The following is a 17100-nucleotide window of genomic DNA, read 5'->3' as shown; positions in this document are numbered from 1 at the left end:
CACGGGTTCATCGTTGGCAAACCTGATCAGATCTGTTTCACTATGTATCATGGCGTTGGCCAATAAAACAATAGTTCGCAACACACAACAGTTTGTAAGTATTTGGCCAAATTGGTGGCGAATTTGTAGAATCTCATTTGTAGGACTGTTACACTCCTTTGAGGTGCGTTCTCATGGTTAAATTTTACTTACAAATGGTATGTTTTCCATACAAGTAAGATCCATACAAAATCACCAATTCGTACAATATCTTATAAATTCGCACCAGAATGTGTTGAACAAGTCCAAATTAAATTTAGCAGTTTTTATGCTGGATCCAAAACTTACTAGCACACTTTTCTGTACGTTTTTTTCCCCAATAAGGTCATCTATACAAAACTAAAACATACGTTAGCATGCAACTTTGTTTTTTTTTTCTTTTACTTTTACAAAAACAAGGCAGTCGGCATTTTTCAGACGTCTTGCAAATAGCTAAAAAAGTTTTTTTTTTCTTTTATCAATAAATATTTGTTTTCGAAAGCAGCAATCGGGAAAAAAAACATTAACAGTCTCTTGAATGTCTGGTCGGGAACGCCAGCATCTCGCGCAGCATGTGGCTTTCAGGTGTGCATGGTGAGGTCGGCAGGTGCTCGCACGTTCTTGTGATTTCATCAAAGAGAGTAAGGGGGCGCTGTAATGATGATGACCTCACAGAATGTCATGTGCTAGCCCTCATACAACATTCAAACAAAGTTTAAATAACATATAATGCGTCAAAAAAGCTCAAATTAGGAAAGTGCATCCAAAGATCAAACCCATGCTATGTCGTGTTGAATGTAAAGTGTATAATCTTACATGCAGCCAGGACCTGTTTATGAAAAGATAAATGAGTCGAACTGTGTTATGATTTATTCTGCTGATTTTTCCCCCCCCCCCCCAAGTTTCATTTGGACCAAGATTAATGATGAAGCCCTTTCAGATCGTAGAACTTTTGGATCTGGGAATTTTTCCAAATGCATGTGGGTCAGATTCGCCCGAGTGCAAATGTTGCAGATGCTATAACGCTGGTGGCGCTGTGTCTTTGTGATTACCAGACTTGAACTTTTACTAACCCACTTTGGTTGTGCTTGTTTAGCCGACTTCTTTTAAAAATATGCAACATTTTTAGGCAAATTCGAAATCAAAAAGATTTGTTTTAGGTCCATTGTAATTAAGAAGTGTCTTTAATTCTCATTTCAGGCCCACCATGACATTCTGGAGTCTGGTAGTTGACGTACCACAAAGAAGGAAAATGGAGGTGTATTGGAAATGAGAGGCGTGTTATTCCAATGAGTAACAAAAACGATGACATGGAGAAACATAAGCAATGCTTAGGAGAGGTGCGCGAGGGAGGCGAGTGGGGTTAGACAGGGGCCGTTTCCCATCACTTTGAACCTGTTGACATCATAGCTGTGTAACGCTGCCGTCACCCGAAAATATGTTGATGGTGGTCGCCCTTCACCCTTACGCCACCTTGCACACCCTCCCTCACCAAAGCCACCGCTCAAATGAGTCCAACACCCAAATACAAACCAAACGAAAACCGAAAAAAGCCACCAGCATTGTCAAGAAAAAGGCAAGTAAGGAATATGAAAAAGAGAAACAAGTATATCAATTTATAACAGGATTAATGAGTGAATGAATACATAGGATAAAAACTAGAAGTTCAAAAGGGTGCGTGTAACTATTTCAGATTTAACAAAAGAAAATAAATCAAAACGAGCTCTTTGGAGACAGAAAAGCAGACAGAACTGCTGAGCCCAGTTTTGTGTCGTTGCCTTCCTCAGTCCTCGTATTGACGTCCTGTAACTTCAATAGAAGTACACTGGTAGTTTGTAAAAAAAAAAAAAAAACGGGCCGGAACCAGATCAGTTGTGAGGACACTAGTATTGATTTGATAAAAGTGTAGCTGGACAAGAGGAGTTGATAGGCAATGCAGAGTTTAAATAAAAAAATGGACAAACAAAATGGCGACTCCAATGTTGAGCAAAATCACCATGACTACCAGAATAGAGTTGGAGCCCTGTTGAGCGAGAAAGAAAAAAAGAGCAAGGTCAGTATTTGTTTATACAGTGTGCATTTCACAAAACAATAAATAGCGCTTATTTGCATGTTTTATTGTTTTAGAACTTGATTCACTAAAATAAATTATGCAAATCAGGTAAGAGTGCAAACAAGCCAAAAAATCTGTTTTAAACACAATCTGCCTGGTGTACAAATTTACATAGTGTTGCTTTAACGGGTATTCATTTTATTGCCTGATTAGAAATATTAACAAAAAATGCTGTATGATGTATGTCGACTAAACTAGATTATTACATTATTATTAATTTATATATTTTTTATATTTTTGTATTTTTTTTTTCAAACTAATCACTTGGCATAATTTGGCAAGCTAATCACTTAAGGTGTGTCCCAAAATCTCATATTTATGAACTATTCTATAACTTTTTATAGTATAAATAGTGTGAGTAGTGTGTTCACACTGATTCCAAAATGAAAAACTTTACATTTTACCCCCCAAAATTACACTTTAATGCACTTTAAATACCTCCAAAAATGAAGTATGGGATGTTGAACACTTCATGCACTCAACTGTCGCAGTTTTACTTAACAAAATGAAGGGGGAGGGGCTATCACACTCTGTTTGTGAATGACAAAATAACCTTATATCATTCATACACTACATACAGGTAGTTGAGTACATGGTAAATAAGTAAATAGTGTATAGTGGGTTACAAAGCAACATCCCCTGTGAAGCCATGGTTTACAGTGAATTTATAACAGCCATGGAGGATTTAAGGCACACATAATTACAGCAAAAGTTACAGGCTTTACATGTATGAGCTATCACAATCATCCAGCCTTGGGCAGTCAGTATGGACTAAATTGTTTCTTGTGACAATGATGCTATGTTTTAGAGTTACGCGGCTTTCCTGGGATAGTACAGCATTGCTTCAGTCTAGGCACACAAACTTTAAAATGCCAAAAGTGTACTCTACTACCCTGTGCATCTGGATATAAGTTTGTTAAAGAGCTCTTCTCTATTTTAGTTGGTTGTGGGTACGCTGCAAATAGTTAACATTGAGTGCGGCAAGCAAATAGTACTCACTTTATGTGAATACAATGCTCTCTATTAACCTAATTTGCACTGAAAGGAGGCATGCTTGCGCTTATACAGGATGACAATGGATAAAATAGCCATGCCAATATTCTAGCATGTTTTGCACCTGCTGAGTGACTTTGCGCTGAAGTATGACATGCTAAAATTGCGCAACTGTTATCTGAATTTGCTCCACAGTGTATTAAGCAGTCAGTATACTAAAGTCCTTGATTCACTGCAAAACACATTTGCACTCTACAGTGCATGTTTAAAGAAAGCTGCATGATTATTCCATTCCCCTCGGCTCACCAGAGATACGGTATTATCTCAATGGAAATGAGAGTCTGCACTGCATTGTGCCAGCCCTCGTAAGGACCAACGTATTTCCAAAGAGCCGGGTTTATCTAGCGCACTTTTTAATTGATGGGCTCATGTAAGTGTGTCTTGGACAATGTTTACAACCATTGAGCAGAGGGACACGCGGGCTGCACATGCAAGACACATGTGAGGCATGAAATTAGGCTGTGACAAGCGAACCGGACACTGTAGTGATAAGAAGACGCCGTGAGCGCTGATTTTGCACAATGAATTAGGACAAGCGTATCTCATAGAGTCATATTTAGTGCATTTTCCTGTTGAGCAAACACATTTTGCTCTCCACAGTTGTTTTATTGTAGAGTCAGACAGTTGTGTAGGGCCTGTTCTTCCTCCTCATGTGCTAAGCTAATCAGTTGTTTAGATATCTCCAGGGTGTATAAATGTTGTTAAAAACATTGAAAGCGTAATCGGGGCTGGCTATTGTGTGGATGTGTTTATGTTTCATGTTAACCTGTCCTGTCTTACACAAGTCTGCTGCATTGCTTGCCTCTCTGCGGCTACAAACATAAACCCCCTCCTTCCTAGAACTCACTCTTGTCACTTGATTGGCCACAACCCGAGGAAGGCATAAGCTGTTCCCTAGCAACAGAATGTGGGACAGCCAATGCAAAGCTGCTTTGTGGAAGGAGCCACATTGCCAATTTGCTGTTACCAAGGTGTTCTCAGTGCAGCAAGAGATCGTAGGGCCGCTAGGCAGTGGAAGGGGCCAGTTTAAAGAGTGGATATGTGTCCGGGTTGTGTGTCACGGGCTGTTGTCAGGTCCTGTATTCCCTCGGGACTCCAAACACCTACACTGTGTTTGTGGAGGTTATTCTTTCTACTCATGGGCTCTCAGGCACCGATGCATACTAAAACACCTGGTGCATTTGCAGTCGATTAGAAATGTATTTGATCTATCTGAAATTCTGTAATTGGATTTTATGATTCAACATTCAAATGTTTTATTGGACAAAATGTTTACTGAAATGTTAAAGTCGTGAAATATGTTTAAAATTAAGGGCACCGCTTTGGTTTCTGGGCCCCTTGAACAGCATATTTTCTCATCCCCCTTGGTAGTAATAACGTTTGGGCCCCCTCTCCCTCCTCGGGCCCTTAGAATAGTCCCAAATTTCCACCTGTTATGATTCCCCTGTTTGAATTTATTTCTTAAGTTAAACAAAAGTTCAGCTGGAAATTAAGATTTGGTCGCCATTTAGTCATCTCACGTTTTTCCAAAACCTGTAGGGATGTCCAATCTTGAACCTGGAGGGTCACTCTCTTGCAGAGTTTTTTGGTGTTTGGCATCCTTTTTAAAGATGTTTTAAGTTTTACTGTAAATGTATTTTATTGTAAATGTATTTAAGTCTTTCTTACTTTCTTAACTGCAGCACAAAAAGAGAAATAAGTCGTGCGAGTTTGGACTGACATGAGGTTAAGTAAATGATAACAAAACTTTCAATTTTGGGGAAACTATTCCTGTCTTCTGTGTAGTGCATGTTGACTTACCGAGTTCACTTTGAGCTGAGAGTGATTCTCATCGTCGTGCTGTAGTGCAATAGGTGGGGATTTCTGTGGGGGTGAGAGTGTGAGGTCCCTACGGAGGGGCCGAGCCTCTAGCTTTTCCCCCACTCGTAGACTGTCCAACTTTTGCACTGAGTCCAGAGCCGGCCCCCCCTGGGCGTCCCTGGGCCCTGAGGCTTCCCGGACATCCTGTTCCCGGTCACGATTTTTACCCCGTCGCTGTGTATGTCCACGGGACTCTGAGTGACTGTGCCACTCTTCCCCATGCCCACAGGGCTTTTGGGAGTTATGGGAGTCCATTGGCTGCAACGGCCTCATCTCCATTTCATAATTGCTCAGTTTTTCCTCATCCTGCTCTAAGAGACGGGAATGAGCCAAACTGTCTCCATGTACCCGTTGAGATGTCCAGGAAGATGAGGGTCTGTCTGACCTCCTTTCCCGTTGGGTTTTGTGATTCGAGGAGCTGTGGTCTCGAGGCTTATGATTGGAGGAGTGCTTGTGGCCATTGGCCCGTGTCGCTCCAACCCGTACCTCGTCTTGCACTGAAGGAGTTGTGGAACGGCTGCTCCCCCGACTACCACCTCTACTACTGCCCCCACGGGAGGGATGCTTGTCCTCGCTCCAACTGTTAGCCCTCAGGTACTCTCCACCTCCACCTGAACCACCACCACCTCTCCCCTCGATCAGCACCTGGATCTCTTGAGTTCCTCCACGCTCTTCGTCCACTGCAGTTTGTCGCAGAAAACGGGCGCTTTTGGTGCGGTGGGTAGATTTGGTGGTCGGGCTTCGGGGAGGCGTGGAGGGCCGACTGGGAGTGGGGCTCAGATCTGGGGTAAGGTCTGGGGGTGTGGAGCCCTTCATGTAGAGCTCAGTGCTATCCGCGGTCCCACTAGAGATAACTTCCACATCGTTCTCGCTCGAGTTCTGCTGTTTGGGTCGCTGGCACTCCACTCCTACTCGGAGACAGAGAGACAAGTTTTAATTTTAAAACATGTAGGCATGCCACACACTTTAATTGTTGTACTTCCTTCTGCAAAGGGGGTGTATGGGATGGGAACATGTCCTTGCATAAGCCTCCATCTGTCTTCAGGACAAAATAAATAAATACAAAAATTTACATAATTTAGAGTATTATTTTAAGCAGACCTAAATAAAATTCTTATTTGTTAGGGCTTCTCCGATCACGATTGGCCGATAGTTATGCCCATCTCGTCAGTAAAGCCGGTTATCTAATAAGCGGTAAATTCCATCAGGTGCGTGATTTCACATAAAATGGCCATTACTACACGGAGCCATTGTTAACTGAGAAGATGTGCAAATCCACGTTCATTTTCAGCGTTTATTTGCGCATCTTCTCAGTTAACATCGGCTCTGTGTAGTAACAGCTGCTCTATGTGAAATCACACACCTGATGGAATTTACCGCTGATTAGAGAACCGGCTTTACTGACGAGATGCGCATTAACGATCGGCCGATCGTGATCAGAGCAGCCCTATTATTTGTATAGTACATGCATAGTTACAGAACTGCTCTTTTTAGTGCAACTTTTTTCCCCATATGAATCGTGTGCTATGTTCTGGGATAATCATAATTGCCATTATGAATAGAACATTTTCATTCTGTATTACTTTGGGCTTATGTTGGTGTGCCATGCTAGGTTTGACGTCATTGACACTAAACCAAAAGTGATGCGCCAGTTCAAACATGCAAATTACAGGTATGTTTGGTAGCTTAACATATTTAGGAATTTTAATACTGGTACGGTCTTTATTTGAGTTTTGGTCACTATTTAAATTGTAGAAATATAGGAAAGAGCTGCAAGAAGATTCTTTAGGAATTCACTTCCTGTGTTCCACAGAAAAAATATTTGGCTAGCAGGTTTAAAACCACATATGAGTGAGTTAATCATAACAGAATTAAAATTTTTGGGTGAGTTTTCCCCCGTACAACCCTTGAATGCTTGAAGCACATGGGCCGTTCCTGGTAAGCTTGATACAGTGTAACTTATCAAAGCTTTCCAGAGTCAGCACCATGGCTGCTCTAATCAGCTCCGCTAATGAGACCCGAAGATTTTCAAGTCTGTTTGCGCTACAGGCGCACATCCCTATGCACCCGTAAGTACATAACTTTCAACTTAACCTCGTAAAGGCTTGTACTCCAACTGTAAACATCATTTAGAAATCTGTTGCAAGTCGTCACATCACAACCAAGTTTGTTCTAACATTTCTAAGGTCATCACATGCCATAACTTTATCATTTAGAAATATCAACCCTTCCAGGAGGTCGCTTACACTGATCCAGCACAGCGTGAGTGCTTATAGCTCTCTTGTAAAGGGGTGTTTTGTGATGGGATGCGATCTGAGAGTGTATAAATTCTTGCAGATGTGTGGGGGTGTGACAGTGACCGATAGTGTGACTGCCTATACAGTATGTGAGTTTATGTATGTGGGTGGTGTGAATATGTGTGTGTGGGTTTTGTGTGTGCATGCATACATTTCATTGTGTATGTTGGCTAGCTCCGCGTGGGTTTGTCGGAAAGGTCAGCGCTGACCTCCCCTCATCTTCTTATTGCCTCTTCTATCACTCATTCCCCCCGCATGTCCCAGTAGGGGCATCAACCCCTACAGTCCTGAACCCATCTGGCACCTCCACTCACACACACAGACGCTTTCACCGACACTCTGCCATTCTTCTCCTGAGCTATTACACACACACACTTATATAAATCTACCTCTGACTGATTGCTAGTGCTGGCATAAAATGATCAGCGCTAAATCGTCCTTGTCTTTTGAGAATCGATGGAAAATATTAGCACCTTTTCAAATGATGCAGGACTGTGTTTTCAAAGTTAACTTATTGGAATATTGAGCATTAACAGCTAACTGGAAAGCTTAGTCACACTGTCGAACAGTTTGAAGCCCCTGTTATTTTTAGTCTCCAGACTCGGCTGGTTGCACTCACTGTTTCCTCTGTGCTGGAAAGAGGGGGAGAACTCTTTGGCGGTGATCCGGGCCAGCCTGCACTCTTCCTGGGCTTTCTGCGCTGCTGTCATCGCGGCATCGGCTTTCCCTCTGGCGTGAGCTGTCCTGTGGACGTAGCGGTCCAGGACAAAGATGTTGAAATGTGGAGAGAAAGACAGGGCAGTTAGAAAAGCACATGGCTTGTGGTCTTGCATTTAAGATGAAGTGTGCAATTTATATACACAGTATATGTACTTATAGACAAAATTGTAAATATTTTAGTTGAATCTGTTCTGATGTTTATTTATCACAATAAGACCAAGGATATTTAAAGTTACTGGTCTTATTGTAAATGAATAATCGATGCACATGTTTAATCTTAAAGGGATAGTTCATCCAAAAAATACAATTTTGTCATTAATTACCCTGATGTTGTTCCAAACCTTTAAGACCCTTGTTCATCTTTGGACCACAAATGAAGATATTTTTGATGAAATCCGAGAGCTTCCTGACCCTGTATAGACAGCAATACAACTAACACGTTCAAAGCCCAGAAAGGTAGTAAGGACATTGTTAAAATAGTCCATGTGACATCAGTGTTTCAACCTTAGTTTTATTAAGCTTCAAGAATACCTTTTGTGTGCAAAGAAAACAAAAATAACTAAAACTCTCGGATTTCATCCAAAATATCTTAATTTGTGTTCCAAAGATGAAAAAAGGACTTACAGGTTTGGAACGACATGTGGGTAATGAATTTACGACAGAATTTTTAATTTTCGGTTGAGCTGAGCTTTTAAATCAAAATGTAATAACTTTCTTTTTTTTTCTCTCTGAAAGGTTTTTATTTTTATTTTCCAGATACTTAAGCATGGTTTCTTTCTCATTCAAGTTCTGGCTCCATTCTGGTTCATAACACAAACTGACATAATTTAATCAATATTTGATCAAGTTCCACAAATTATTGTTATTGTTATTGGAATAGGCCAATCTATTTTTACTCAAAAATATATCACATTACATGAACTTTTAGATTGAAATGTATGGAATCCTATAGCAAAAAGTATACTACAATGTAGGTCTACACCATTATAGTACTAGCACATTAAATGGATGGTGATTGGTTGTTCAGTTTTAACTGGGAAAACCTTGCTCTATGAAGCAGACCATAGCAAAACGCACACGAGCATATGGTTTAGCCAATGAACAATCCGGTCATTAAATTGATAAGGCACATGCTTCAGCGCCTACCAAGATCTTGACACTCCGATTATCCAAGGGTTGACAATAAATACAGGCTGAAGGCAAACAATTACACAGCAGTCACACACCCTCGCTCTGAGAGATGCTCTCGGGACTCCACAGAGTCATGCCTTTCTGACACTGTAATTCTCACTTGTTTTAACTCTGTAAACTTGCCAAGACTCTACTTTGTAATCCGAAAACCAACTTTACTGCAGTTTAAAGAACCACGTTCGAATGTAAATATCACATGCTGTCAAGTAGTTGCAAAATGGTTTATTGAAACCTACTCTAATGCCTGTTGTGTTTGAGGGAATTATTTTTTAAAGGCTTAACATTTTCTGAATAAATAACCAAAAGCCCCCAAATTGTTACAATTATCCTCTACAATACACAAGTATTGTTCAGTGTTTCCCATCTGGACCTGTAAGAACAGGAACAGGGCTTGCTTCGGCTGCTAAATAATTCACTGAGGAAATCAATGTGGTCTGTGTCTGAGACAATAAAAGAGAGCTAGTGTTCACAACCTCGCCTTTTAATGTGTGATTCCCATTCATCACACCCATCTGTTTTACCTTTGTGCGATCGAGACTTCGACTTTGCATGATGATGATGATGATGCACAGCATCATGCTGGCATAGTAGCTGGATTGTGTGCTGTAAGAAATTACCAGTAAGTAGAAAACAAGATAAAATGATAGGAAAATATTTATTGATCCAAATTATTTGCCAAATAATATTCTAAATGTATTATAAGTTTGATTTTATTTAGTTTTAAATTAAGTTTATTAGTAGTTGTTTAAGTCAATAATTTTGAAATGGATTAATTTTATTAATATGACTATTATTTAACGATCAATAACATTTTTAAATTTTTATAAATTAAAGTATGTAGTAATATTAATTTAATTTGTAATAGTTTTTGTTGGTAGTTAAAGTTTATAAGTAGTTATTAGAAGTAAATTAATACATAGTTAATTTAGGCATTTATTTCAAATTGTATGATTTGAATAATTTTTTATTATTAAACAATTCATAAAATTGTTCATATATTATTAAATGTTATTTAATTGTAATTTAAAATATTACAATATTATTTTTGCCGGAAAATGTAACAAAATGACTTATTTTCAGCATTTTTATGAACATGTTATGTTATGTTTCAACAGACTTCTAGGCTGAATATTCATGCAAATGAACCGTATGAACCCCAGGTAAGATGATGCTCTGCCTTTCTCACTGAACTTTTTCCCCAGGTCTCATTCTCTCTCCTTGTTTGTGCAGTGGCTGTCTTGGTGCAGTATTGCATGTCGATGCTCATCGATTGCACTCTCTTCTTTTCTGCTCCAGGCTGTCTTCACCCAGCCAGCCAATCCAAGTGCATGTGTGTGTGAGTGTTTTAGCATGAGAAGGTTTAAATGGGGTTGTAGCGTGTAGTGTGGTCAGAACGTGTGGGTGCGAGAGCATTCGAGTGTGTGTGAGAGACAGAGATGCTGAGATACGGCGAGGTAGGTCGGATGAAGAGATCTTAGGATTGCATTCACCCCCCCCCCCCTCGTGCCTTGCCGGTTGTCCTGGCAACGGCAGAGGAGAGAAAGTGAGAGAGAGAATAAGATGGCGTGGGGTATAAAAAGGACAAACAATTAGATAACAGAGGAGAATGAGAGGAGGAGGATTGTGGGATGTTTCTGGAGGTGTTAAGAGTACAGTCAGAGTGAGGGCTGGATGTGAGAAACCATCCATTCACTAATATAGGGCCTCTAAACGGTGTGTGTATCGTCTCAAACACACACACACACACACACACACACACACTGATCCAGGTGCTGTGAGATCGGGTCGAGCTGTGCTGGTTGCTGCTCTATTTATATACTGCTGAACGATAGCAATGTTTCTATACACTTTGTGATTGAAACAGAGACTAAACATTGTTTTACAGCAAGTCTGTCTAACTCAATATAGTTAAAGGGAAAGTTCAGCCACAAATTAAATATTCATTTATTCATGTCATTTTTTCACAGTTGTGTTTTTCCTGACCCGAATTTAATTTTTCATGCAGAACACAAATGGTGAACTTTCTGAAGAATATCCAGGCTGCTCTTTTCCACATAATGAAAATATTTTTTATATATAATATATATATATATACAGTATTGTTCAAAATAATAGCAGTACAATGTGACTAACCAGAATAATCAAGGTTTTTAGTATATTTTTTATTGCTACGTGGCAAACAAGTTACCAGTAGGTTCAGTAGATTGTCAGAAAACAAACAAGACCCAGCATTCATGATATGCACGCTCTTAGGGCTGTGCAATTGGGCAATTAGTTGAAAGGGGTGTGTTCAAAAAAATAGCAGTGTCTACCTTTGACTGTACAAACTCAAAACTATTTTGTACAAACATTTTTTTTTTTTCTGGGATTTAGCAATCATGTGAATCACTAAACTAATATTTAGTTGTATGACCACAGTTTTTTAAAACTGCTTGACATCTGTGTGGCATGGAGTCAACCAACTTGTGGCACCTCTCAGCTGTTATTCCACTCCATGATTCTTTAACAACATTCCACAATTCATTCACATTTCTTGGTTTTGCTTCAGAAACAGCATTTTTGATATCACCCCACAAGTTCTCAATTGGATTAAGGTCTGGAGATTGGGCTGGCCACTCCATAACATTAATTTTGTTGGTTTGGAACCAAGACTTTGCCCGTTTACTAGTGTGTTTTGGGTCATTGTCTTGTTGAAACAACCATTTCAAGGGCATGTCCTCTTCAGCATAGGGCAACATGACCTCTTCAAGTATTTTAACATATGCAAACTGATCCATGATCCCTGGTATGCGATAAATAGGCCCAACACCATAGTAGGAGAAACATGCCCATATCATGATGCTTGCACCTCCATGCTTCACTGTCTTCACTGTGTACTGTGGCTTGAATTCAGAGTTTGGGGGTCGTCTCACAAACTGCCTGTGGCCCTTGGACCCAAAAAGAACAATTTTACTCTCATCAGTCCACAAAATGTTCCTCCATTTCTCTTTAGGCCAGTTGATGTGTTCTTTGGCAAATTGTAACCTCTTCTGCACATGCCTTTTTTTTAACAGAGGGACTTTGCGGGGGATTCTTGAAAATAGATTAGCTTCACACAGACGTCTTCTAACTGTCACAGTACTTACAGGTAACTCCAGACTGTCTTTGATCATCCTGGAGGTGATCATTGGCTGAGCCTTTGCCATTCTGGTTATTCTTCTATCCATTTTGATGGTTGTCTTCCATTTTCTTCCACGTCTCTCTGGTTTTGCTCTCCATTTTAAGGCATTGGAGATCATTTTAGCTGAACAGCCTATCATTTTTTGCACCTCTTTATAGGTTTTCCCCTCTCTAATCAACTTTTTAATCAAAGTACGCTGTTCTTCTGAACAACGTCTTGAACGACCCATTTTCCTCAGCTTTCAAATGCATGTTCAACAAGTGTTGGCTTCATCCTTAAATAGGGGCCACCTGATTCACACCTGTTTCTTCACAAAATTGATGACCTCAGTGATTGAATGCCACACTGCTATTTTTTTTAACACACCCCTTTCAACTAATTCAACTAATTGCCCAATTGCACAGCCTTAAGAGCGTGCATATCATGAATGCTGGGTCTCATTTGTTTTCTGAGAATCTACTGAACCTACTGGTAACTTGTTTGCCACTTAGCAATAAAAAAATATACGAAAAACCTTGATTATTCTGGTTAGTCACATTGTACTGCTATTATTTTGAACAATACTGTATATTGTTTTTCAGTTAAGATATTGCATTTATTTGAGAAGCAACGTTGTCAAGAAGTTTTGTTTTCAGATAATTACTGTTGAAAGTTTTGGGAAGAATTTTTTATTTTTATTAATCATTATTTTTTATTTAAGTTTTTTTTAAACAAACAAAACCTTTTATTTGGCAAGGATGCATTAAATTGTACGAAAATAATAGTAAAACATTTACATTATTCCAAAAGATTTCTATTTCAAATAAATGAATTTTTTTTGCTTTTTACTTTTAGAGAATCTTGAAAAAAAAAAAAAAAGATTATGGTTTGCACAAAAATATTAAGCAGCACAACTGTTTTTGTTATTAATTAGAAATGTTTCTTTCGCAGTAAATAACCATATTAGAATGATTTCTGAAGGATCATTTGACAATGAAGACTGGAGCATGAATGCAGAAAATTCAGCTTTGATCACAGGAATAAATTACATTAAAATATACTGAAGTAGGAAACAGTAATTGTAATAATATCACTCATTTTCCTCTACATTGTATTGCGTTTTTAAGGTGTCTTCGGCAATCTCCATTCACTTTCATTACACTGTGTGTGTGTGTGTGAATATATATATATATATATATATATATATATATATATATATATATATAAACAATAGTAGCCAGGATATTTTCAAAAATGTACTTTGTATTCCGCTGAAGAAAGTAAATCGTAAGGGTTTTGTTTCAGCATTTTGGATCAAATGAATTGTCATGTGTGTGAACTTCCCCTTTAACACATTCATTTGACACACATCCACGTGTAAACGCTCTCATCTAACACAGATTCTCACTCTTTTTTTCTTCCGTCCTGCCTCTCGACACTCAGACACGTGCAGGCACCTCCCATCGGTTCTTTCACTCTCTTTCATGCACGCAGAGCCCTGCCTCTCATTCACATTCTCCTACTCTCGTGTCTTTGCTAAATGATCTGAACACCCTCTGTTCTTTTTTAAGCTCAAATTCACACATCCACAACCTACAGTACAACTGATCTATCAATTTAAAAAGATGGATCTTCCAGTCTCCTGAAACAGCATTTATAATGGAAAACAAGATTTTTCTTGCACTTTTGACATAAAAAGAGCTAATGTATGCCAATATTCGCAATTCAAATCTCTTGCCCCAGTCCAGGGACATTTAGAAACAGTCAATGATTATGACGTTAAAATAACGTGAGCATTAACACGACGTATGACCATTCACGTTTAAACATCAATGTCAATACAGCACAACAATCTGCTAAAAATTTCTCTTTCGAGAATTACATTTTTAGCAATACAACTTACAAAAGTTTCAATGCAGATTATTAACTCTGAAATTAAGGCAATACACCACGGGTAAATGTACATATAGATCTATACAAATATAGATTTTGGGCTATTTGGCTTTCCATAATGTGTTGTTTCAGACTAGTGGAGAGAAAACATCCAATATACACTTTAAAATGTTTCATTTTTAATACACTTCATGTATTTGCATGTGTAGATTTAATGTACCTTTTAAAAACTATAAATTATTTTTCTCATGCACCTAAAATCTCTACTTCGTTAGGACTTACATAGAACAAACTAGTTTGTAGTTGTTTTTTTTCCATCTATATGCTGAAGGATTTTACAGTGTATAATTTGCTGATTATAAACATTTTTTTTCTTCTGGCTGTTGACAGTGTTTTCTGATTTATCGAGTGATGCATTGGGAAATGAAAAATCTCTATATCTCTAATATTCAGATTTCTGTTTTTGAAATGTGCAAATTATTGCATATTTAATTAGACAATACTCTTTTGGAAATGTAATCATAGTATTATATATATATATACTTTAATATACTTCATATAATACTTTGATTACATTTCCAACATGATTACATTTATATATATATATATATATATATATATATATATATATATATATATATATATATATATATATATATATATATATATATATATATATATAAAACTTTTTAAAAGTTTCAAATGTAATTAATGAACCAGGGAAGTATATCGTTTTTTGTTTGTTTGTTTATTTATTTATTTGTACAAATTTTTCTTTCCCCCCTTCAAATCTCTCTCTCTCTCTCTATACACACATACACACACACACACACACACACACACACACAAACTGTATATTTTATTGATTCTCTTACATCATTTGAAAAGATTCATACTGTAGGATGAGTAGTTAAGAATTTTAGAATCACATGTTGTTATTTGATTCATTTTTGTTCAAAATTAAATGTTGGTATTAACAGCTGATCGGAAGAATTCAAGGTTTATATGTATTTTTGTATTTTAATGTTATTCAATTTAATGGGATGAATACAAAAGCAGGGCCTCTGAAAAAAAAAAGTGGGTGGTCACCTTTGCGCTAAATAATACTATTATAAATTCATAATGGAGTCCAGAGATGGCCGTCTTATGACAACAAAGCCCTAATCTCTATGGATGACCCAAATAAGCCGCCCCGTGCCCACCAGAACAAAGCTTTCATTTGCAGATGACTCACGGTTGCTTCCAGTGCTAGTGCCTCAGCGCAGGTCTACTGTAGTAGCTACTTTGACCACGCTGACGCTAAGAAGCTAATCAGATTAACTGTTATGTGATCTTCTCAGTCATTTTGTCTATCCTGCATCCTGTTTGTGTTGCGTGCGCGCATGTTTGTCTAATACCGGAAGTGTTCGGCTTCAGCATTTGTGTGTTTTGGAATTGTATGAAATCTTAAATAATTAGAAACCAAGTTTTCCTTGATCTTTTAACTAAAAGAGCTCCATGTATATATCCAAAACATAGTTATCAAAACTAAAAGATATTGTAAAAACTGTTCTAAACTAAAAGCAAATAACCAGCCATGCACGTCACTGATGCCAATTGAGTGTTGAGAATCTTGAGTCCTGGCCAAGAAACCCACAGTAAGCTCAGCAAAGCACTGTTTCTCATTTCACATGCAAAGAGGGAATTTACATAGAAGTCTTAAAGGCACAGCAGGAAAAAAAGCCTATTTGTAGGGCCAAGAAAGCTAAATTATGACTGTTTTTGGTTCATAAAACCTTGATTTAAATGGACCTTGTGAGGAAAAATGAAAAATTACATGAAATGACTCTTTACACTGTACAAATTATGGTTTGTGAGAGGTTTTGAGACAAATAATTATTGAATGAGCATTTTTTAATTTAGTTGTTTGTAAATATTAAATGTTGTGCAAATTCTGGATGTGTGAGTGCACATAAATTTGTAAAATTCTTTTTTTTTTTTTCTGAATATTATGAACCAATAATTAATTTACAAGAACATTTGGGTAAATTCTGAGTTCATGTCAGTTGTAGTCTAAAACAGTTAAAAATAATCATTGTTAACTGAAATAAAACTTACAATTTTGAAAAGAAAAACAAGTTCAACAAAGAAAATGAAACATTTTTTAACATTCCATTTATTTTATTTCCTTAAGAGTTCACAAATGAGGTAATAACAACAAAGTCCCTTCTGAAGTCTTTGATAATACGAACCTGAAAAATCCATAAAACCACAGTATAATGCTTTATTTGACTTTTTTTCTGTTTCAGCTTTATCTCATTAGTTGCTCTCAAGCACTGTGTGTATGTGTCTGCTCCGTGTGTCGGCAGGGCCAGTGCTAAGCTGTAGTGATAGCATTGCTGAGAATATAATGAGGTCAGTGGGATTTGTGGGGTGAGTGAAGCTCTTAATATAGCACATGCATACCTATGCACGTTTGAATGAGCGCACACGTACGCAAACATATGCAGCCGCCATCAATGGGCAGGCACGAGCACATGAACTCAACATATGTGCTTACACACACATTTCCCTAACGTACTGTATGGACAGATCACATGGATGCACACAGCGTGTGTCCGCAACATGTGTGAGGCTATAAGCTACTGTGAGTGCGTGAGCGGTTGGGATTGGGTTTGAAATGGAGAGAGTGAAAAAAATAGGCGAACTGGCTTAGATCCAATTGAGCCTTGCTGGTTTATCTCCAGCAAGTCTCTAGCACTCTTGGCATAATGCGGAAATCTCTGATTCTCTGTGTCTCTCTCGCTTCTGATTTCTCTTCCTGAACCCTATCCCGA

At 38.2% G+C, this 17100-nt stretch overlaps 1 protein-coding gene across 1 annotated transcript in view; it reads right to left on the bottom strand.

Moving 5' to 3' along the window:
• Positions 1–911: 911 nt before the first annotated feature.
• LOC113043141 (junctophilin-3-like) overlaps positions 912–17100 on the bottom strand; it is a 30576-nt gene continuing 14387 nt past the window's right edge. Inside the window, exons 3-5 of the mRNA XM_026202340.1 lie at positions 7961–8085; positions 4985–5952; positions 912–2041 (exon numbers count right to left, since the gene is read on the bottom strand). Coding sequence (XP_026058125.1) covers positions 1961–2041; positions 4985–5952; positions 7961–8085 — 1174 coding nt within the window. The 3' untranslated portion in view covers positions 912–1960. The remainder of the gene's footprint in view (positions 2042–4984; positions 5953–7960; positions 8086–17100) is intronic.

This window comes from Carassius auratus, chromosome 25, assembly GCF_003368295.1.
Source record: "Carassius auratus strain Wakin chromosome 25, ASM336829v1, whole genome shotgun sequence".
In the NCBI taxonomy this organism is placed as follows: domain Eukaryota; kingdom Metazoa; phylum Chordata; class Actinopteri; order Cypriniformes; family Cyprinidae; genus Carassius; species Carassius auratus.
This window is presented reverse-complemented; position numbering and strand designations above follow the sequence as displayed.